This window comes from Sipha flava, unplaced genomic scaffold (genome assembly GCF_003268045.1).
Source record: "Sipha flava isolate LNK unplaced genomic scaffold, YSA_version1 70_pilon_pilon, whole genome shotgun sequence".
Lineage (NCBI taxonomy): Eukaryota > Metazoa > Arthropoda > Insecta > Hemiptera > Aphididae > Sipha > Sipha flava.
In genome coordinates this window covers 323,367-346,516 of record NW_020273610.1, presented here as the reverse complement: position 1 = coordinate 346,516, position 23,150 = coordinate 323,367, and the positions used below count along the sequence as shown (strand labels likewise).

The following is a 23,150-nucleotide window of genomic DNA, read 5'->3' as shown; positions in this document are numbered from 1 at the left end:
TAAATGTTTATAATATTCTAACATGTGTAATTCAGTAAGAACAAAACCAAAACTATGTTTGTCAACTTAGTTTTCAGATTGACTAATGTTTTAATTATTTTTAAACAACCATTATGTATTTAGAATAGTTATACAATTTCTTTATTTACTTTTTTATAGTTTCCCTTTGCTTTCTAGGCATAGGAAGGGTCTTTTTTTCTGGACAGGCATCGTCTGAAAACTAACTAATCAAGAAAATAAAGTAACAAAATTACTAACATATGAATTTAAACATTAATGTATTCAAGATACAAACAATAAAAAGACAATACAGAACTATTTACACTAGGGTTCATTTATGATATTTCTAAGATTTTCTTTCAGATATTTAACACTGTTGACTACATTTTCCCGGGATCCAAATTCTGTGTAAGGAACAGATAATACTTTGTAGCCAAGATACTTAGCTAGTCTAGTATTAAGTACTACAATTCCATTGGGTTCATTGTGACAACCTCTACATGTATCATGAAATCCAGTCAACATAAAAGCAACTGAGTAAGAATCTGGACTCTTCACCTTGGGACTGTCAAATGGAATAGGATTTAATTTTGAATCAATCACACATTCTGCATCTAAAATAAAAAACAAAAAAATGTTTATATTTATTTTAATTTAGTGTATAAATTACATAAGTATTATTCCTAAGCAATACAAAGAACATGTATCACACAAAAATTATGTTTGTAAACCATCTTTAGAAAAATATCAACAAAACACTAATATTCAAACTTTATTCTATCATTCTATTTTATAAATCATCAATTCATCTTAAAAGGAAATTCCCTAGGTATCTTCTCAAAAACTAATATCTAAATCTTCTAAAAATACAACGGCATTCAAGGAAATGTTAATAGAAACTTATTTCTGTCAAATAATCTTCAGTTAAGAAATCGTTGATATTAAATAAACATATTGTATTAAACTTTAATAATTTAATAAGTATTTGCTAACTAGGTTAATAAAAATATACAATCTTACCAATATTAAATCCTAAATTTGTATTAACATCCATTTTTACAAAATTTTCTGATGGGAACATCATTGATAAAACAGCCATCATTGTTGTCATTAAGACTTGTTTTTCTTTTGATTTCACTAATTCAATTTTGAAAATATCAGAATTGGGATCCAGTAATGGTCCTGAATAAAAATATATTAATAGATGTATATATTACCTTAGTTTTAAAACTTGATATTTAAGTTCAAAAAATAATTATTAATTGTCATACCTTTGTATGGTAATATGTTCTTGGCATATCCATTTATGTTAAGCAGTTTTATTGACATGACTATGTTACCTAGATAGCAAAAAATGCATCGTATAAAATAAGTATGGTACTAATTAATTATAATAAAATGCTCATTTAACAATTATAAAAATATTGTTATATTTTGTAATTCGTCTAATATTTGAATAACCAACAACTAAATATATGTACCTTTTAATTTCAGAAGATTTGAAACATAATCCGATGATAAAACTGATTCTAAATGATCATTGTTTGCTTTTTCTAATACAACTAAACTCCAGACAATATCAAGCCATGTATTTATATTACCAGCATCATTAAAGTGTTTAATATCAGTGAATACCTTAAATAACCAAATAAAATTTTTATAAAAAAAAAAAAAAAAATTAAAATAAGTTAAAATATTATTAAAAATAAAATAAAATAAAAACAATTACTTTAATTATATTATCCATATTAATAGGTTTGTAATTAACATAAGCTAATGTTAATAAATATGATGTTAATATGCTTGGTTTACAATCATTCATGTGTTTTTCTACCCAAATCGATAAGGATTCCAATAATTCTATAAAAGTAGGTAAAATTTAGTTTATAACATATTAAAAACTTAAGTTCAAGAGAAACTATAAAAATATAAAATACATGTATAAAGTAACTCTAAAAAACAAAATTATACAAAATCAATTTCATAAAATATGTCCATGAAAACATTTTATAATTTTTATGATGAAATTAATGACAAATAATTAAATAAATATTAATAAATAGGTATAAAAATACAATTATTATTATGGTTTTAAATTATAGTCTTAGTTCATAGAAATATTTACTATGTTTATATTTTCAACTTATACAAATTTATATTGTGTACAAAAAATACAATTATTAAATTAATATAAAAGAGCATATATAAATTAATAATATTTAGCTTAATACCTTAATGTAATATTTTAATACAAGGTATAAAACAAATTACCTGCATCTCTGTAACGTAAAATGCCAATGCTAGTTAATATAGATCCAATAACTGAAAATCGATCATTAGTGGACAGTGTTTTACGTAAATCTGCACCAACTTTTTCAAGTAGAACTTCATCAGGAAAATTCAATACAGCTAAAGCATATAATATATCAGCACATTGTTTAATATCTAATTTTTCAGAACTTCTTCCAATATTAAATGCTAATGATCTCATTAATGTTGTTGAACGTTTTTTCTTAGCACCAAGTGTTGATAATACCTTTTAATTGATATGCAATTATTATATGTTTGTTTAGACATCTGTAAAACAATTAGTTTTAATTCAAAAGTAGTTTACTTTGACCATTTGGGACAAACTAATTGAAGAAATAAGTTTGGCTGCTTCATCATCTCCTGTGATTCCCAGAACTGTAGATAGGTCACTAAATAAATTGTTTTTACCTTTTGAGCTGTCCTTGCCCAACATTTTACATAATTTTAAAAATCTTGGATCACTTTCAAAGTTATGCAATTGAGTTCGACCAGAAGAAGCCCAGTCAGCTAAAGTAGATACCGCCTATAAAAATAAAATAAAATAATTAATCATTAATATATTATTTTTAATTTCAGGACTATTTTTTCAAAGCAAAATATAAAATATATTAAGTTGGTTACAAATACAAAATATTGTACTTATATCATGCTATGTTCAAAATATTCTCACAATCATTTTTAGTATTAATTAAATATAATTTTCATATTAGAAAAATATGTTTTACTTTAAGTGCATGTTGTTTATTGATTAATCCTAGATCTGATATTGATAATAGTTCTTCAACGGTAGTAGCATTATCAATTTTATTATTTATAATAAAGATAGATGAATTTTTTGATTTAGCATTATCAATTTCTTTTAGCGACTCAAAAGCTTTAGCAACAATATTGTCAGATGTTTTTGATTCATCTAAATGAAGCTTTTTGGAAGTAGCTATACTAGAAGACTGCATTCGTGTTATAGACATCATAAAGTGCCTTGGTATAATTGGCCATCTCATCATAATGTATACTTTTAAAAAAATTACCTGAAACAAAAATACCACTAAAATATTTATTGGATAGATAATGATTAAAAATATGTAATATTTTATGTATATATACAAAAAAAGAAAAATATTTTAGTCATATAATTAATAAAATATATTATATACATAGATCCTATCATTAGAAATAACTAGTCTAAATTAATTCAAAGTAAATCATCACAAATATTGTTGAAATTGAATTGATTACTTTATTTGATGCATATTTAATTATGTGGCACCATTTTTTTTTAACGATTAAAATTGATAAGTAAACAAAAAAACGTTTAAGATTGAAAAAAAAAAACAATTAACTGTAACGTTGAAAAGGAAATAATATGTTATAAAATTAAAAACGGAAATTAATGGTTTTATTGATTAGGTGTATGAAACTTACAGATTTCCTTAGAAAAATATTTTGTTCATGTATTATTATGAAAAATTATATTTAATGTACAAGTACGCATACAGCAAATAATTAATTGATTATATACTATTTTGTGCTATAGAACTATGATTAGATGCATATAAAAATGTTGCAAAATTTAAAAAAAAATGTCTCTGTCCTAGGAAATGAAATCACAAGGTTTAGTTTACAAGTTTGTATGTTATACTATGCCGCAATCTGTATTGATAATTGATAAGACACAGATAGTATCGTGAAGACACCATGATTTCTTAGAACAGCTGTTCAAGTATAAATTATTTTGTTTGTCTTTTTTACTTTTTTACATAAATGTTTGAAGTATAAACCATAAAAAAAACATTTTGTCTGCGCAGCCTGTAAGACTAGGATAGTTACGCTGTATGCGTTGGAATTGTTAAATTTTATTTTGGGTAAGGTGATCGAATGTCATGAAAAAATGATGAAACGTTTTCTGTTAGTACAAAACGATGTAACGATTGGTGGAGGTTCGTTGTAGGTGTAGTAATACTGTCCTTCGATGATGTTTAATTACTTGTCTACAAGTCTATAATAAAATGATAATAGATGAACTTTTTCACCCTTTACTGTGGTCAAGAACAAAACTGTGAAGTACAAAATAATGTGTTCTCTAAATACTTACACAAAGTGCTTCTGTCATTAGTACACTCACTGTAATGGCCAATGTAGGTTTTTTGACAATTTTTTTTATCTTCTAAGTCTTGGTTTATTCAGATTATTTTTAGATTATTATTTTAAATTTTAGTATAAACACTTAAGTTGTTTTTTAGTAAAATTCTCAAAAATCTTCGTACAAATCGAAGCGTCACGCTTGTTACGAATTTCTGTCGTTCGAATTGCCGACCAAAAATAGTGTGACACATCGGTTTATAAGAGAATACATCAAGATAATCAGTGGTGATTTTTGTTTGTCAGTTAATATACATGATTAATTAACAGTTTTTTTACACTGTCGACTAATCAAAATTATGAAATTGTAATAAAATTGATGATCGAATTATTGCCATACATTTATTTCATGTGTTTTAATAATAAAACTAACTTTTATCGGTAATATAATATGTTAGAGACGAAAGAAACTATATGTGTACTTAGATTGAAATTCCAGTTTTTAAATATCACAGTAACATAATTATTTTGACTCCATAAGATAAATTTTTTATTCTATACTTATTAATAATCAAACAACAAATTTGTTGGAAAAAACTTGTATTTCATTATATCGTCGTTTGAAAAGTGCATCAAAGTTAACAAGGACCATACTGAAAATATTCTCAGGATATTTATCACTATGGTTCAGATATTTATGCACTTAAAATAACTGTAATATGTATTCATTTATGCACTAAAAAATTATCAAAAATACATTCAAATTATGCAAAAAAAATATAAAATATGTATTCTAGCTAAAAAAAATGTTTAAATATACATATTTAATATATATGTTACCGGCAATATGGATAATTCAGGTATTTTGCAAAATACCTAGGCATTGTGCAAATTGCCAACTCATTATGGGCAATGTAAATAAAATATATGATTTTCAACATTATTTTACATATAACCTAGGTATTTTATAAAATACCTAGGCGTTATGTGAAACGCCAATTTTTTTTTAGGAAAAGTACAAAACATTTTATTACTTGTTATATTACATTGATATTCTTATAATTATTATACATTATTACTCATTACAGACAAAATTTAATTTTTATCTATTATTATATTATTACTATTACATAAACATTTTACTTAAACTACTATTTACTTATAATAACATGTTGTAGAAAAGTGACATTTTGGAGTGCACAAAATATTATTTTTAAGGAAAATACAGTTTTGATTTTGACACTTGGACTTACAAGCACATTTTAAAAACCCTTGGCCAATTCTTATGGATTGAATTTTTATCAACTCATTATACTGTTTATCAGATAAAAAAGTAGTATTAGTGGCCACATTTTTAAAAAATATTTTTAGTTTGTTATAAAAATTTGATTTCATATAAATCGTATGCATAGTATTGCTACACCATAACGAGACACGAAAATGACGATATTGTAATAAAATTATTAGTAGGTATGTTCAATATTGTACCTCAGAATTGTTATTATAGTAGTAAAATAATACTAATCTTTATCGTGTTAAATCTTGCACGCACATTTATGGTAAACGATAAGTAAAGTCGATAGTAATAAACGCTGCCCAATTTTGTTTATTTTCATCATATTGCTTACTCCACGTTTGGCATTATACATAATGACTAGGCAAAGCTCGTATTATGTATATTACCGAGTGATTTTTAACATTTTATATAATGCCTAGGCATTTTGCAAAATACCGGATTATCCAAATTGACGATAACATATATAAATAAATTTATTTACATAAAATATAAATGTATATTAGTTTTAATACTAAAAATTAAAAATGTTACTTAATTTATAAGAATGTATATAATTTTTATAAGTTGTTATATTTATAATTTATATTCTTTTAATATTAGATATCTATATGCTATTTTGCAATATGAGCTTATATAAAATGATAAAACGATAAAATGGTTTTTAAGTTGAATCTAAAAATATTTAAGACAAACACTATTATACGGATTGATCATTTATCATTTATCTACTAGTTAATTGAAATATTTTTTAAAAAAGTTCGATAATCTATCAAAATATGAATTTTTATTTTTAAAATCCCAAAAATATGAATTTAAAATATAAAATCAAAAAATATGCAAAATAAAATTGTATTATTTGATTCGGTAGAACATGAATCAAACTTGTATCTTGGTCCGAATAAAATTAGTTTAAAAAAAAAAAAAAAAATGCAAATTCATAACCATCTGAACCCTACTTATCACCAATACACTTAAAAGAACAGGAGACATCTAAATAAAACCAGGAGATAAGGAAATAAGGAAAGCATTATTAACATTAGTTACTTATATGTTACTCAAGAAACTACCAGGAAACCAAAATAATTTATTTGAGTAGTTAACATGTTTCATTTAATATGAAACTAACCACAGATAAATGAATTATTAATTCGTGATGTACCTATATTATATTTTAAATCATGATACACATATGGCATTAAGGTACTCGCCTTCATAGGTATTATCAAAGAACATCAAAATAATCATTGAATAATTACATGAACAATACATTTAGCAGCTTATCAACTAGTCTAATTCTTATCAAAAAGTCATCAAAAATATATTACTGACAAGTCCTACTTATTTTTTACCAATTGTAATACGGTTTTAGTTAAAATGAAGTTTTTAAGTGTTGTTACCAATCAAGTAAGTTTCGGGCTTAAGTATTAAGTTCATATGCACTTTCTTTACTTGATTTTAAAGCAATAATTTTATATTCAATTTTAGACAGTAGCCAGCGGATTTTTATTTACTGCTTCTTATGCAGTAATGCCAGTTGTGTTAGCTAAGGAAGATCAAGAACCAAAACTCGTCAAACCAAAAGATTTGTCAATATATCCTGACGAAGTTAAGCATAAGAAAGTGTAAGATAATTATCTAATTTTTAAACTACATTTGAACAAATATTTTGAATTAATTTACATCTTTTAAATTTTGAAAATAATAATTTTAATTATAGCGAAAAAGAAAATAATTGGGAGCCAACCATAGCTTTAGGTTCCATTCAAAAAATACGGGATGAAATTATCAATCTGAATCAAAGGTGGTTTAAAGTCAAAGAAAGAGTGTATACTTTTGTTCAGACTGGGATCAGTCACTCAGAATGTAACTATATAATATTTACTTATTTTTCTTATATGTTAATATTTTTAATATATATATATATATATATATATGATGGAATGAAATTATTTTATTTTTATTAATTATTGTCAAATTTTATAATAAGTGATTATATAATCATACAGGATTTGTTTGAAAGCAAGTAATGATCTATAGATAATAATGGAAAACTGTTCCTAGTAAAAAAGTCACATGGAAAAAAGTTTATCATTTAATTTAATTAAAAGTAAATGTTTTAAAAAATTAGAAATATCTACAGATTTATCTTCATTAAAACTATGTGTAACTATCAAATTATAGCTTATGTCAATACATTGTCATTTACTATCTACAGATAAGATTTGTCAACCATATTTATTTTATAAATAAAATAACAAGTATAGTAGAAGTATAATTTTATTTATACTGCAACAGGAAACTTTTTTTCCGTTTACCTGATCCATACTAGCTATTGTCATGTAAATTATTATTTTCAACTGCATCTATAATATCTATTCAAAATGTTGTATAGGTATCAGCAAAATTTATTGTTGTATAATATTATATTTTAATTTTTTATGGCCCTTAGGTCAACAATTACATAAATAATTATTAAAAATTATTACAAATTAAAAATAATAACATAACTTTGAAATTGTCCTGATTTTTATTCATACAAAACATTTTTGGATTAAATAAATAAACCTGAAATATTTATAAATATTGTGTATGTGCTATGATTAATGCTCAAATCATTAAATCAGTTATCTATTTATCATTAAATATATGGTTTATTTTATCTACAATATCTTTTGGTTCACATTATGTTCTAATAAATTATATTTTAATTTTAAGCATTCATAGATAATTTGAGAGATGAAAAAAATGCTACTCTTCGTGCTGGATTTGTAGCCGGAGGAGGTCTTGCTGGTTTACTAGTTGCAGCTAGAAAAGGAAAGTTTAAAAAACTTTTATACGCTTCATCTGGAGCATCAGCAGCATTTTATTTTGGTTATCCGAAAGAATCAGAAGAGGCAACAAAAGTCATTAAACATTATTCCATTGTTTCCTATCATTTAATAAATAATGGTTTGTAGTTTTTATTCTTAACATCAAATTTACTAAATTAAACGATTCTATCAAATAATTCATTACATGTTAAATCTTGATATATTTTAGTAACCAAAGACATAACTGGTTTTGAATTACCGCCATTACCAACACCAAAGAATGATCAAGAGTCAAACAAATCTGTAGAAAATAAACCAGATTTAAAAGAATTATTGTTTTCAATTATGGACTCTGCTAAAGGACTGTTGGAATCTTTAAAAAAAATGGTTTTTAATGAAAAAAATGTAAGTATTAACAATATTTTATTTTAGAGTAAATGAAAATTTAGACAAAGATATAAAAATGTTTTTAAGAAATTATTATTTGAATCCGTAATTTGATTATTTATTCTTCATAGTAGGATTATTTAAGCATCATTTTTTATATATTCCAATTACACGAGAGCACTTTTGTAAGTTGTAGTATGCATTTACTTAATTTAAATTTCCAATAGTATTGACTTGTGTCCTAATTAGAATTTTTTTTTGGGAGTCTACAATATTTTATGACTAGAGTACTAACAGATTTTTAAAATAATATAAGTTAGTTCATATAATCATACATTTAAGAAAAATAAATTCAAAAATACATATTTTTCTTATTAAGTCACCAGTGATGTTATAATATTAATTTTTCTATTCATTGTCATAAATTAAAATTTTTTTTTAAATTTATTTCTAATTTACCTTATATTTGATAAGTATGAAAAATATATAATAATATTAATTTATAGTTTAAAATCGAGGCATTTTTTAAAGCAAACATATTAGTCGAATCGATGATTGCAGAAACATCCCGAGTCACATATTTTATGAAATTAACATATTAGTAAAAACGTATACTCGTTATGTGTTTTTACACTCAATGTATAAAACACATGACTAATATCTCAATTTCATAAAAAATACGACTCGTGATTTTTGATCAACTGTCATCAATTCAATTACTACTTTAGGAAAAATATGTATGTCTCTGTGTATATTCATTAGCAGGGTTGGGATTTTATAGCACTTAAAATTGCATAAATATACACTATAATACTACTTTAAAAATCGCTTAATAAGCTCTAAAAATATACAATAAAAACAACAAAATATGCAACAAAGAAAAAAGGAAATGTATTATTTAATAATTTTGTACGAGCACACGAGAAGAATGTGGACTGTATAAAACAAATTCTATACTCGTTCGATGATAATCGGCTATTAGTAGATTTAGTGGAAATCGATAAAAAAAAAAACCAACAAAATCAGCAGACAAAAATTAGAACCAAATAACTGAAACGAAATTATCGTAATATATTATACCTATCTATATATTATCCCTGTAATTGTACAGTGTTGCATTAGCGTAATCTGTCTATTTACTTAATCTATACATTTATAATTTACTTGAAAATTCGATTGATAAAAATCAAAAAAACACGTTTACTAAAATACAATTTCATAAAATATACCCGATTTTGATTAAAACACAGGTAAAATGCAAAAAAGTCTCAAAAAATCCAAAAAAAGCACTAAAAACTAAAAAATGCAAAATATGCAAAAAAAAAAGCAAGGTACAATTTTTTATCTCAGTTCTCTGTATCATGAAACACATTTTCAACTTACTCTGCTATTTTTTAAGTATCTCATAAGAAATATGCAAATGCTATAAAATCCAAACTCTGCTCATTAGCATTAAACTCTATAGTCTTAATTAATCCATAGAGTTCCTTAAATAATTTTCTATTTGTTTTAGAGTGAAAAATCTTCTTCCGACTGATTAAGTTGATACTGGTAATATTGATAATATTTTTAAAAAACTTTTATAATTGGGAATAATTCTTCTAACACTGATATTGTATTCAAGAGAATTTTTGAAATACATTTTTTTTTTTTGTTGGATCACTTTTGTTTCCAGACTTCAAATTTTCTTTAATCAAATCTTAACAAAAATAAATTGCTGGTTTTTAATCATTAAATGATAAATTTCTAATTTTATTGTGTAGTAAACATGATAATGAAATAATAATAATATTAGTTTATTTTGAATTGTTCATTAAATGATGCAAGTATATGATAGATATAAGAAACGAGTAATGATTCGTTTTGCAACAGGCAAATTTACAATATTTTATTTCATATTTCTAGGGTTGGGTTTGAGCCCGGAAGCTTCCTCTTTGGCTTCAGGATAGATATAAATTATTAAATAATATATTTGAAATAAAATGAGTGTAATTTTAAATGTTATTTGTCTTATTTTCATCATACATCTTTGTATATTTTTACTATATATTTACTGATAACTTTTATTTTTATACATAGGAACCAACTGATAAGGACAAAAATGATTCATAATCAATTTACATTTTATATTGTTAGTACATGATTGTTATAAAAAACAATAATTCATCAATGATATTAGATAATGATCAACATGCTTTATTTAATCGGTTAATCACATCTTCTTTGCCGAGTATTTCCATCATTTCACTAACACTTGGACCTTCCTGCAGGTATAAATTTAAATAATATAAGTGTTGAAAATAAATTAAAACAAAAATTTTTATTATAATTTACTAGCCTTCAGTCCACTAATGATGTTACGTAGCATTTTCATTAAGTGACTGTAAATTATATTGTTTGATTTAGAAAAATTTTTTAATACTGGTCCCAAATTATCTGTAGTGAAATTATCTATGTTTACTAAATGATTTTTTAAATTAATTACTATATCTGTAAGATCAAAATCATAATTAATTGAGTATTGTTATTATAAATAAAATAATAATTGTTAAGATTTTGTATATACATTTATTATGTTTGTAACCAGGGGCGGACGCAGAAAAAAATTTCGGGGGGGGGGGGAATAAGAATAATTACCATTATTTTGAAATAATTGATTATTGACTATAGTCAATCGTTATCACATGATTATACAACACAAAATGTAGGGAAATCTGTCAATCATAATGTACCATTGTAAATAATATTATATTGATTACATATATTTACTTATTTTTACTTACTGATAATAAGCGACTTACAAATACGCATTATTTTTACGAATTATTGCCATCATGGAATTTCAAAAATTTGAGTTTAAAGTAACAATATCCTTTAGAACGTTTGGAAAATTACAAATTATTGCAGATTTTTTTTTCTTAACAAAAAATTTTTTTTCTAGCATATTTATATCGTGTTTTGAACAATTAATTTTTTTTAAGGTACATAAGGTAGGATAACTATGTTTGAAATTAATCATCAATTTATTTGAGGGAGGGTTTGAACCCCCAAAACCCCTCTCTGTGTCCGCCACTGTTTGTAACCTTTATCATAATCCATAGATTTTAGCGCTGACTCTGATGGTTTTATCCAAATAAACTTATAGTTTTCATGAATAAGTTCATCAATGTTTGTAATCCTATTCACACTCCACGTAAGTATTTTGTTTAAATGATCATCAGATAAATCCAAATCAATTGATTTGCTGAAACACATTTTATATGTATTATAATTATGTGTATTACATTTTTTGTTGGTATTTTTATACTTATAAATAAAATACTATCATTTTAAATTTCATTATAAACTGTCATAATTGTTTGGCAACAAAATATCTAATGTTTTTAAATACAGTATTAAACATGATATATTGGTAAATTATAATGAATTAACTAATAATATAATTTAATAAATATTAATATTTTGTTCAGCTTTTTATATAATGTAAAATAATATATTGTTTAGATAAAAGTCATAGACTGCCTCTTATAATATAGTATAATTTATTTTCTAAATATAGTGTAACTTAAGTGCAATGTAAGGTTAGTTACTATAATAAAGTAATGAGTAATATTACTCGTTACTCATTACCAGGGTTTGTAAGGTCATGCCCTAAAAAATGCCTGTTTAATCTCACTCAAGTAGACTTGTATATGCATATGTAGAACAATTGCAATTGTTTTAAATTAAAATTTATTGTTAAACATAAATTAATGATTTACTCAAATTATTGAATCTTCTTATTAAATGTATATTTTTTGATCAAATTGTACAATATTAAATATTTTAATGTACGTCAAGGGACTATATGCATGGATATACAAAAATTATCATAACAAATACTTAAGATATACCTATATACTTAACTAAAAATATAATAATTATTTATAAATCATATATATTATAAGAGTATAATATAATGTATAACGCCAATATAAGTTTAAAATAGGTCAAAATATGGAATTTAGTGTAAAAATTACATTCCTAAGTAGTGGCGTAATCTACAATCGTAGAACATAAAACTAATCGCTTGATACATAGAACTATACTAAAAGATTAACTCCAAAATTATAAGAGTTATTAATAATATTATGTCATTTAAAGATATTAATGTTATCATTGTGTTTATATAGTTCCAAAATCATTTAAAATTAAGTTGATTATCAGTACGATACAATAGTAGAACGCCCAACTGATGTAGGATTCAATATAGTGAAATTACTTTACTTTTTAATAAAGAAAATAAAATTACTTTCAAGTTACAGTTGAAAACAAAATTGTATACAAACTTTTATCTATATACTTTTAAATATGATATGGAGTCAAAATGGTATACGGGCAAAATAGTGAAACAATAACCACAAATGTAAAAATCAGGAATTAATAATGGCAAAAATAAAAACAGTGAATTTTAAAAGAGTGAAAATATACAATTAGGCATTTAGTGAAAAATTATATGCTATACTATTATCAAAGTCATTATTATCATTAGTATTTTAATTAACAAATGAAGTCTTTTTAGCACAGTTCTTGAACTTTTTTTTATTTCTAGTTGTTTTTCAGAATTATGCTGTTCTTGTTTTAATTCTTCTAAATTCCAAATTTTTTCTATTTCATTAATAAATTTCCATACAGTAGGATGGCTTTCTCCTAAAGAATTATTGTATTATTAAAAATATTAATTATTAATAAACTAAGTTATAGTTTTATAAATTTTGAAACTTATCCAAGTACTATATTAAAATGTATAGTATTTAAAATAGAAATTACAAAAAACTGCAGTTTTGCTATAATGCATGATCACTTATTTTAAAATACGCTATTTTGGCCTAAAACCAATCAAAATATTTTTTTTGAAATGTAGATATTTGTAAAGCAGAGAAATTACTTATATAAGTTCATTTCCATTACATATTTGACACAGCAAAAGTTATACATTTATTTTATAATATTATGTAACACATTGCTATAAAAGTAGCAGTGTTACTATCCTTTATGTTACTACCCAACACTGCTTAATTGTGTAAAGTAAAAATTTGTTATAGTACTCTGTAATTTAATATAGTTAATTAAAAACTAGTAACTTTACTAGTTGACTTATGCTATCTTATGTACAAATGTTATAAATTAAAATCTACATATCTTAGTTTTTTCGAAAATTAATGTCAAGATAAACTTAAAATTAATACTAAATAAAAGACTGTCTCAAAGGGTAAGCTGTAGATAGAGTAAATAATAAATCAGATACTACGCCAAAGCTATTAGATTTAAGAGAAGAACTATGGCGTACATAGAAATATAATCTGATAGATATAAATATTACTTCTTTAGCTAACTTGAAAAAAGTTAAAGATAACTGATTAAATGGTAAAATTAAATGAAACCTTACTCAGTAGAAAATGTATTGAGAACAAGTTTTTTCAAATTTTCAACAGTTTTTTTTCTTCCAAAGTCTGTAGTTATTTCAATTTTTAATTGAGCTTGATTGAACTTCCCAAGTTTATCTAGAGGTACTTGACATGAATTAGGGTTTATTAAACTTATATCAAACTAAATAAAAATTTAAAATGAAATAAATTTATTTTTAACAATAGAATCATTATATTCCATACTTACTTTAGAAACAAGTTCTGTAAGAGATCTTATGTATATATTGTTTACATTATTGTCTTTAAATCCTCCCCCACAACTTATAACAAAATTTAAAAGTGCTTCGGGATAAATGCCTTTTTTGCGATATGAACTGATAGTTATATCATTTTGACGCTTGGAAAGTTTTGTGCCATTTATATTGGTTAACAATGGTAAATGTCCAAAATTAGGAGGATTCCAACCAAATGCTCTTAAATACACAAACTAAAATAACAATAATTATTTAAAAAATAATTTTTAAATTACTAACTTATAAAGTAAAATATGTTTAGATGTTGATGGCTGCCATTCAACACCTCTTAAGACATGTGTAATTTTCATATCATGATCATCAAGAACATTAGCTAAATGATAAGTAGGAAAACCATCAGATTTTAGTATTATTGGATCGCCTTCGACAGCTGCTACATTTCTAGCAACATTACCATACACTAAATCTTTGAAATGACCGTCACTTTGGTTCAGCTAAATAAATTAAACACATTATTTTCTTATGCATTAAGAAAATAGAAAAAAATAGATAAATTAAAAGTATACCTTAAATCTGATACAGTATTTTTTCCCTTCATTATGTTTCAACTCTTCTTTGTCTAAACTTCTACATTTATTGTCATAACGAGGAATAGTTCTGGTACGTAAAGCATCTCTTCTTAAAAGTTCTAATCTCTTCTCAGTACAATAACATCTATAGGCATGGCCACTACTTAATAAATGTTGTGCTCTTTTCCTAAAAAAGATGGCAAAGTATAAAACATATAAATAGTAAATATTTGTATTAATTAATACTTATATATTTCTAAACGCTCAGACTGAATATAAGGTCCATACGGACCATTGTTAGTAGGTCCTTCGTCAAATTCAATTCCTAACCATTTTAAATCTTCTTGTAGTTGTTCTACTGCTCCAAAGATTACTCTTGAACGATCGGTATCTTCGATTCTTAAAATATATTTACCACCTTTTGATTTAGCAAATAAATAGTTATAAAGTGCAGTACGAAAACCACCCAAGTGCAACTGTCCTAAGAATACCGAATAAAAATTTAATCTTGAATATCAGTGTTTATTTTATTAGTTTGGAGAAAATTTATAAAATACTTACCAGTAGGACTTGGAGCAAACCGTACTCTTACTGTAGTATCTGAATAAGGCCGAATATTCAAATAATGAAAATATATATTACGACTAGAATTCTTTAAATTAATTATCCGGTTACACATGTTCATTTAATTATTCAATAATAATTTAGTTTAACGAACTGAATAAAAACATAAATAGTGTAGATACATTGATATAATTTAACGAACGTCTAGAGACAGCGCCTCTTATCTGCACTATTATCATCAGTATTGCACTATCACTACAGTTGCCTTATCACACAATCGGTTGATTACATTTAAATATTATATTTAAACAAACAGCCATAATATTATATTATTTAATAATTATAATAATTGTAATATATTAATTATTTAGTATAATTAATTTATATAGTACAAACTACAATGTCATCAAGTGAAGAATTAGAAGTAATACACTTAAAATGTTGTTCTCTTCAAGGTTCATATAAGCACTACTATATAAGTAATTGTTGAAGTACAGATATGGACAGAAGTTAAAGGTAAATAATAATACGATCGGATATATATAATATAATAATACGATGTACAATAGTGTTACAAAGCGTAATATAAATCAAAGTCTAACTATGTATACTGTCGCGTCCTGCGTAGTCACATAATAGAAAAATACATTATAAGGAGGTTCTTATGAATATCAAAACCATACTTGTGGATAAATTAAATTATTTAATTAGTTCACTTAAGCATTATATGGGAAATTAAGATAACAAATGAATAATCGAAACGACAGTGACCACATCCTGTATCATTGCATTAGTAATTATGTACCACACACATGCAGAATCAATAAGAAATTATCATGTTTTATTGTCATTAACATATACACACACATACTTGCATATATTAGATATAAAAGTTGGTCCCGAACAGGCCCTATTCAGACGAGTTTTGGCTATGCGGCACTGAGCACCTTCTCGTCAGTGTATGTCATGGTCTGGACTTAGAAATATTTTGAACTAATTTTATAAAATGTAATTGTTAGGACATAGAATATTTTCTATAGTTTAAATATTTGGACTTAGCATATTTACAACTTACTTAAATTTATTGTACTTAGGATAATTTTAACAGTTTAATAAATTAACTTATCTTAAAGAGTCTTAATTATTTCTTCACTACACTTACATCCAAGCGTTGACTAGACACTAGTACTGGAATTAACTGATTAAACGGTTGGCATGCAACAAAATTGCGGAGTCGGTAGGATATTCAATTGAAGGCAACTCCACGTCGGAACCAACGAGAAGCTGAATAACCTGCAATCCTTCAACTTCTCATCTTCTATTGAATAGTTGATACTCCACCGGATCATTCAATCAATAGGTCTTCAATCAACACTTGCTTGTGAGCATAGATTTTTTTTGTAACAACTATATTATTTTAAGTAACAATTATTTTTTTTACACATATAAAAGAAATTCTAACATTTTATAAAAAGAAAATAAAACATTCTAAGTTCATAAAAAAATCATTGACACCTAATAATTCTAACTAAACATACCTACATTATTATTGAGAATTATTTTTATTGAAACATACTAAATGGCTATGATCTCAATTACAATTCCGGTATCAACTGCAGGGTGTGAAAGGACATTTTCTTGCCAAAGAAGACTTAAGACATACATGCGAAACAAAATGACAGATGAACATCTATCGAATTTAGCTATGATGAGCATTAAAAAAAAATTGGCGAAATCATTGGATCTGGATGAAGTGATAGGTAAATTTGCAGTCAACCATAATAATCGAAAAATTATTTTTGTTCGAACACGATCAAGTTCCCGCCGACATCGCCCGAGACGGCTCATAATAACTCGCTCAATTGGAGGCACTGCCTAGTTTTTTAGCTTTCCTCCTTCTTTTACATACGGCCTAAAGCAACGGCAGGCAAAAGCCGTTGGTGAAGTCAACCCGGTTGTCTTTTCTCGATCGTTGTGGCGTTGGGGTTGATTTTTGCGCGGACGTTTTAAGTCGCTGTCGTGGAGTCACGTGATCGCGGAGCGAGGATCGGCTCGTGGCTGTCGTGCCACAGTTCTGTGCGAATTTTTCATGTTTCGTTTTGGGCCGTGTTTGTCGGAGTGGACGTTTTTTCGCCGTGCGCGCACGATTGAAGGTTCAAGTGATCCAGAGGGCATCTTCGGCTCGGGTGCTTTGCAGTGGTCAACCGATCAGGTCGTGCCTTTTTATTGTATTATAATATAATTTATGTGTGTTATTGCCAATATTGAATTTTGGTATAGGTTATTGTTCAGTATTGTGTTATTGCCTATACGGCACATCGCAAAACGATTAATAATAATAGGTATTGTAGCATCTGATATTCGAATATACATTACATCTCTAATACCTATCATATTATATTATTTTAAAACATACGATGTTTAAATTAATATCGTGATGGGTGTATAGAATCCTGAATCAATAATTATTATGCAATAAAAATGACAATCGTCGTAGGTACCACTCGTACAACGTACACAATACGCATAAACTAACCACTAATCACTAATGGTAATCGTACGACAATATTGTTATTATTATCGTGATATTAATATAAACATCGTCTGTTTTCCGGTTTGTCCATCTACATTCTACATAGTATTTTACATTTGACAGTCGAATCGTCCGGACTACTCACATAAAACAATTAAGTTGTAATTTTTGTTATACCACGTGTTCAAAAAGTTTGGAAACACTTTAATTGTTGTTTAAAAATGTATTGTTTATAGTTTATTGTTAATTCATTATTTTCGATATATTGTATTATTTTTGTTTAAATAATTATGAAAATTATATAAATAATAACAATATAACTGTCGACTATACCTAATCATGGGAGAGGAAGATGAAATCAAAATGTTAAGCAGTTCGAGTGGAGCAGCCAAAAAACGAAAACAAAAAAAAAAAAAATAGAAGAATCTGAAGCAAAACTTCCTAAAATTACTAGTTTCTTAAAAGTTGCTAATAAAGAAATTGTTGAGAAAATTGGCTTAGAAATTTCTACTAATTTAAAACACAAAGTTACAAATTTAAATGACCACCCAACTAAAAGTGTCAATGAAAAATCACTAATAGATAATATTCACAATAATAGCATTAACAGATGGGATTTACTCTCAAAATTTATTGGGGAATCTACTATCATTTTGAAATGATTAAATCCTATTCGTTGGGCAGGTCGATATATGTCACTGTTAGCTATTAAACTGAGATATCTTGATATAATGAAAGCATTAACTGAAATACATTTGAATACTAATAAGCCAGATGAGCGAAATGAAGCGATTCGTATAATTAAAACTATGAGTACCTTTGAATTTATTTTTATATATATAATTTTAACTGAAATTCTGTCTCAACTTAATTTGGTTAGGTATCTCCTGCAGTCAAAAAACGTGGATATTTTAAAGGCTACAGAAAATTTAAAAATGCTAAAAATAATTTAGAAAAATTTAAAAATGAATATGAAAATGCAAAAGTTAATGCTCGAAATATTGCTAGTAAATTGAATGTCAACTCAGAATTTTCTAATAAAAGGAGAAAAATAACAAAAAACCATTTTGACGAACTTGCTCAAGGATTTAGGTTTGAAAATAATGAAAATTCATTCAATGTTAACGTGTTCTATAAAGTTTTGGATGTCGTTTGTTGTCAACTTCATAACCATTTTGTAGGAACAAATTAAATGTGTAATTTATTTAATTTTTTGAGCCCTAGTGTATTAATTTCTCTTTCAGAAAAAGATATAATGGAATATTCACAAAAGTTACAGTTAAAATATAGTAACGATTTATCAGCTGAACTCCTCCTATAATTAGTTATGCTAGTTTCAATGACTAACCTAACCTAACCTAAAAGAAGAGTTAGCCAAGTAAAACTCGATAAAAGAATTTTTAGAGTTTTTAATGAAACAACCATTACTAACTTCAAGTGTTTCAGTATCATCAGCCAATGTCGAAGATCATTCTCAAAGTTAAAATTGATAAAAAACTACTTAAGAAGCACCCTAGAACAAGAACGCTTCGGCGATTTAGCAATCTTAGCCATAGAAGCCAATGAAGCAGAACAAATGGACACTTAAAAACTGATAAAAACATTTTCTGAGATGAAAGCGAGAAAAAAAAAATTTGAATAGCTACTTTATACTTTTGACAGTTTAGTACATATGACGTAAATGTACTATATTTATAATAAAGTAATGACTGTTATTCTTTTTTTTTTTTTTTTTTGATTTTGGTAATATAAATATATGGAGGCCAACACTTGATACTGCCCCGGGGACCCAAATTTATAGTTACGCCACTAAAAAATACCTAAGAATTAAATTTAAAAAAAATATATATATTGTGTATTTACTTATTGTTTTATTATTTTTAAGGAATGTGATGAAGGAGGGGGGGTTAGTAATTGTTGATCTCTAGAAAAATACTAACCACTCTAGAAAAATGTTAGCGAAAATAAGGCCACCCCAGTTGTGTAATCCTAGCTACGTGCCTGCTAGTTGTCCATTTTAATCTAAATCGCCTTCTCGATCACACATTTCACTGCTACTTTATACTTTTGACAGTTTAGTACATATGACGTAAATGTACTATATTTATAATAAAGTAATGACTGTTATTCTTTTTTTTTTTTTTTTTGATTTTGGTAATATAAATATATGGAGGTCAACACTTGATACTGCCCCGGGGACCCAAATTTATAGTTACGCCACTAAAAAATACCTAAGAATTAAATTTAAAAAAAATATATATATTGTGTATTTACTTATTGTTTTATTATTTTTAAGGAATGTGATGAAGGAGGGGGGGTTAGTAATTGTTGATTTCTAGAAAAATACTAACCACTCTAGAAAAATGTTAGCGAAAATAAGGCCACCCCAGTTGTGTAATCCTAGCTACGTGCCTGCTAGTTGTCCATTTTAATCTAAATCGCCTTCTTGATCACACATTTCACTGCTGAAGGGGTTCCTATGCTAAAAGAAATAAAAAAAATCTATTCCCGGTTACATTACTCATGTATCGTAAGAAAGTTAAGACTATATATTATTAAATATATTTTGAACAAAAATTAGAAGAAATGTAATTTGTAAAAATGAAATTATTTAATAAACATAAATAGACTTAAAATGTTTTTGACTTAATATTATGTAAAATTCATTTTCTATTTTTTTAAATAAAACTATTAACAATTTTTTCAACATTTAGAGGTATGTTACGATGAATCGTCATCAATGCAAAAGCCCGACAATTTAACGGTGCCTTGTTGATTTCTCAAAAATGTTTTAAGTCGACCTAGTGTTGAAAAACTCCTTTCAACAGATGCAGTAGTAACTGGTATGGTATATAATATTTTCAACAAAACATATTCTGTTGGAAATTCATCTTTGTTACATTTTTTGGAATGTTGTCAGATGAATTTAAACAAAAAAAGTTTCCATTTACTTCTCCATAGTCTCGAATTAAAACTATCATTAAAATCAGTTTGGTAAAAGGTAATGGCATCTAATACATCAATATAGTTAGAATGAATCAAATAAAATGGTGCAATATGTTGAAGACTTAAAAGAACCTTTTTATGTTTGATAAATCTGTTAGTTAATGACATAAATAGCTCATCAAGATATGGAATAAACAAACTAATTCTAAAATACTCTTCTGGAGAACCATGGTATTAGTCAGTAACTTGAATTTTATATCTCAAAAATAACATACTAGCATAGAACAACAACAATAATAGTAAGTACGGGCCATGGTATCATATGAATATATAATTATATAATTCAGCAATATGCATCAAATGTTTTAATTGAATCTGAAATTTTACTATGGGCCCGGGACTAGAGGCCCCACCCCTATATACGTCACTGCTTATAATAATAAATAATATTTATAAATACTTCTCAATCGCGAAAAAAAAAGTACGTTAAAAAAGGCTTAGTTTCCTGGTGCCTGAATAACATAACATATATAATACATACCGACGACTCCGAGAACCGTACACTTTTGGTAGGTGAAAATCGCACACTTTTTTAAATATTTGTAACCAAAAACCGCACATTTTATAATGATATATTATTTATTATTCATTATTTATACTACATATTTATTCAAAAACAATTTGTTGGTATATAATTTATATAGGCATTGAAAAATTTAAAAAAAAATATAATAATTTTTGTAGCTAAAATTCTGCCGACGTTTTTTCAAAAAATTAAAATATAAATAAAAAAAAATAAAAATTGCCCCCTTTATTACTATCTTCTTCTTTTTTTTCTTAGGGTTTATTGGGCCTTTAAGACCATCCCGTCTCACAACCTTTATTACCTACTATCAATAGTTTTAAAATCCATTTAGAAAAACACTTTTTTTATAATATTTATATATTTATATATATATATGTATATAAACTTAACGTTATACCACGCGTTTCGGTTGACAAATGTATTGGTTATTTTTCGAGCACATCAACGTGCAATAAGATAAACTTTTGAATGTAACAATTAACTTCAAAATGATATATACAACATTTGTCTATGCAAAATACATTATTATTAATACATTATATAGTGAGGTTTTTACCCACTATAAGTGTGCGGTATTTGGCTGTACAATATACTTACTTGGCAATCCATGAAGTGTGCGGTTTTTGTATACCAACCTTTTTGGGGTTAAAATCAAATGTGTGCGGTTTTTGGATGCAACCATACATACAATATATATTTTGTTGATAATTTAATATACAAATTGGCAATAATAATAAATAGTAAATAGTTAAGTTATAAGAAGATATCAATCCTTTGAGCGCGATCTATCAATGAGATTCAACAATAAGTAATAAGTATACATAAAATATAGCGTTTTTAAAACTTATCATTAAAGTATGTTGCAGTGCCACAACTACTGCAGGAAGTAAGGTGTGACAAAAACGAAAGCGGCAAAAAGAATTAATTACTCTATGAGATAACTTTAAGCTATGTTCCATGGCTTGGATAAAAGATGTTGTACATCGATTTAAGTTTAAACATAATTAACATAATTTAATTTTTCTTTCATTAACATATCCATCTTTTTTATAAATAATTTAAGGAATATCTAAATTAAAAATACTTGTTTCTTAAAACAATTGTGTTGTGTATCTACCTTTTTCTTTAAATATGTTACTTGTCCATTTTGTCATATATTTGATAGTAAAAATAAACAAACATTTACAATAATATTATACTCGTATATTACAAGAAAAAATAAATATAATATAAAATTGAATATTTGTTATGTAAAAAAAAAATGTAAAATGTATGTAAATAATATGAGAATAATGTAGAAAAAACGTAGAAAAAATTAAATATTCATGTAATTCTTAAAGTCATCTTTAATATCGTTGATTACGTATTTCAGTGAGCAGGCGTTAACTTTTTCATCATGATATAGTT

The 23,150-nt window shown here is 25.8% G+C and overlaps 3 protein-coding genes across 5 annotated transcripts; 1 reads left to right on the top strand and 2 right to left on the bottom strand.

Annotated features, from left to right (window-relative positions):
• Positions 1-254: 254 nt before the first annotated feature.
• LOC112692084 lies at positions 255-4,435 on the bottom strand. Of its 2 annotated transcripts, none has more exons than XM_025566629.1 (9): positions 4,403-4,435; positions 3,036-3,338; positions 2,615-2,833; positions 2,272-2,536; positions 1,730-1,860; positions 1,482-1,635; positions 1,272-1,340; positions 1,021-1,182; positions 255-614 (listed from the first exon to the last, which is right to left on the bottom strand). In XM_025566629.1, exons 1-9 carry the CDS (start codon positions 4,418-4,420, stop codon positions 325-327), a joined length of 1,611 nt encoding a protein of 536 aa, XP_025422414.1. In that variant the 5' UTR covers positions 4,421-4,435; the 3' UTR covers positions 255-324. The 2 variants fall into 2 exon arrangements, with proteins under 2 accessions (XP_025422414.1, XP_025422415.1); XM_025566630.1 differs by lacking the exon at positions 4,403-4,435 and adding an exon at positions 3,733-3,766 and having other exon boundaries at positions 325-614.
• Positions 4,436-6,778: 2,343 nt separating this feature from the next.
• LOC112692085 (MICOS complex subunit Mic27) lies at positions 6,779-11,066 on the top strand. Of its 2 annotated transcripts, none has more exons than XM_025566632.1 (6): positions 6,779-7,090; positions 7,172-7,308; positions 7,404-7,549; positions 8,402-8,635; positions 8,726-8,901; positions 10,397-10,471. In XM_025566632.1, exons 1-6 carry the CDS (start codon positions 7,061-7,063, stop codon positions 10,418-10,420), a joined length of 747 nt encoding a protein of 248 aa, XP_025422417.1. In that variant the 5' UTR covers positions 6,779-7,060; the 3' UTR covers positions 10,421-10,471. The 2 variants fall into 2 exon arrangements, with proteins under 2 accessions (XP_025422417.1, XP_025422416.1); XM_025566631.1 differs by lacking the exon at positions 10,397-10,471 and adding an exon at positions 10,963-11,066 and having other exon boundaries at positions 6,789-7,090.
• LOC112692083 (probable glutamate--tRNA ligase, mitochondrial) lies at positions 10,989-15,805 on the bottom strand. Its single transcript, XM_025566628.1, is given in 9 exon segments — positions 10,989-11,209; positions 11,212-11,373; positions 11,967-12,127; positions 14,312-14,472; positions 14,539-14,764; positions 14,825-15,039; positions 15,112-15,301; positions 15,361-15,595; positions 15,676-15,805. Coding segments are annotated over 9 exon segments (1,614 nt in total). The 5' UTR covers positions 15,800-15,805; the 3' UTR covers positions 10,989-11,069.
• Between the last annotated feature and the right edge of the window lie 7,345 nt (positions 15,806-23,150).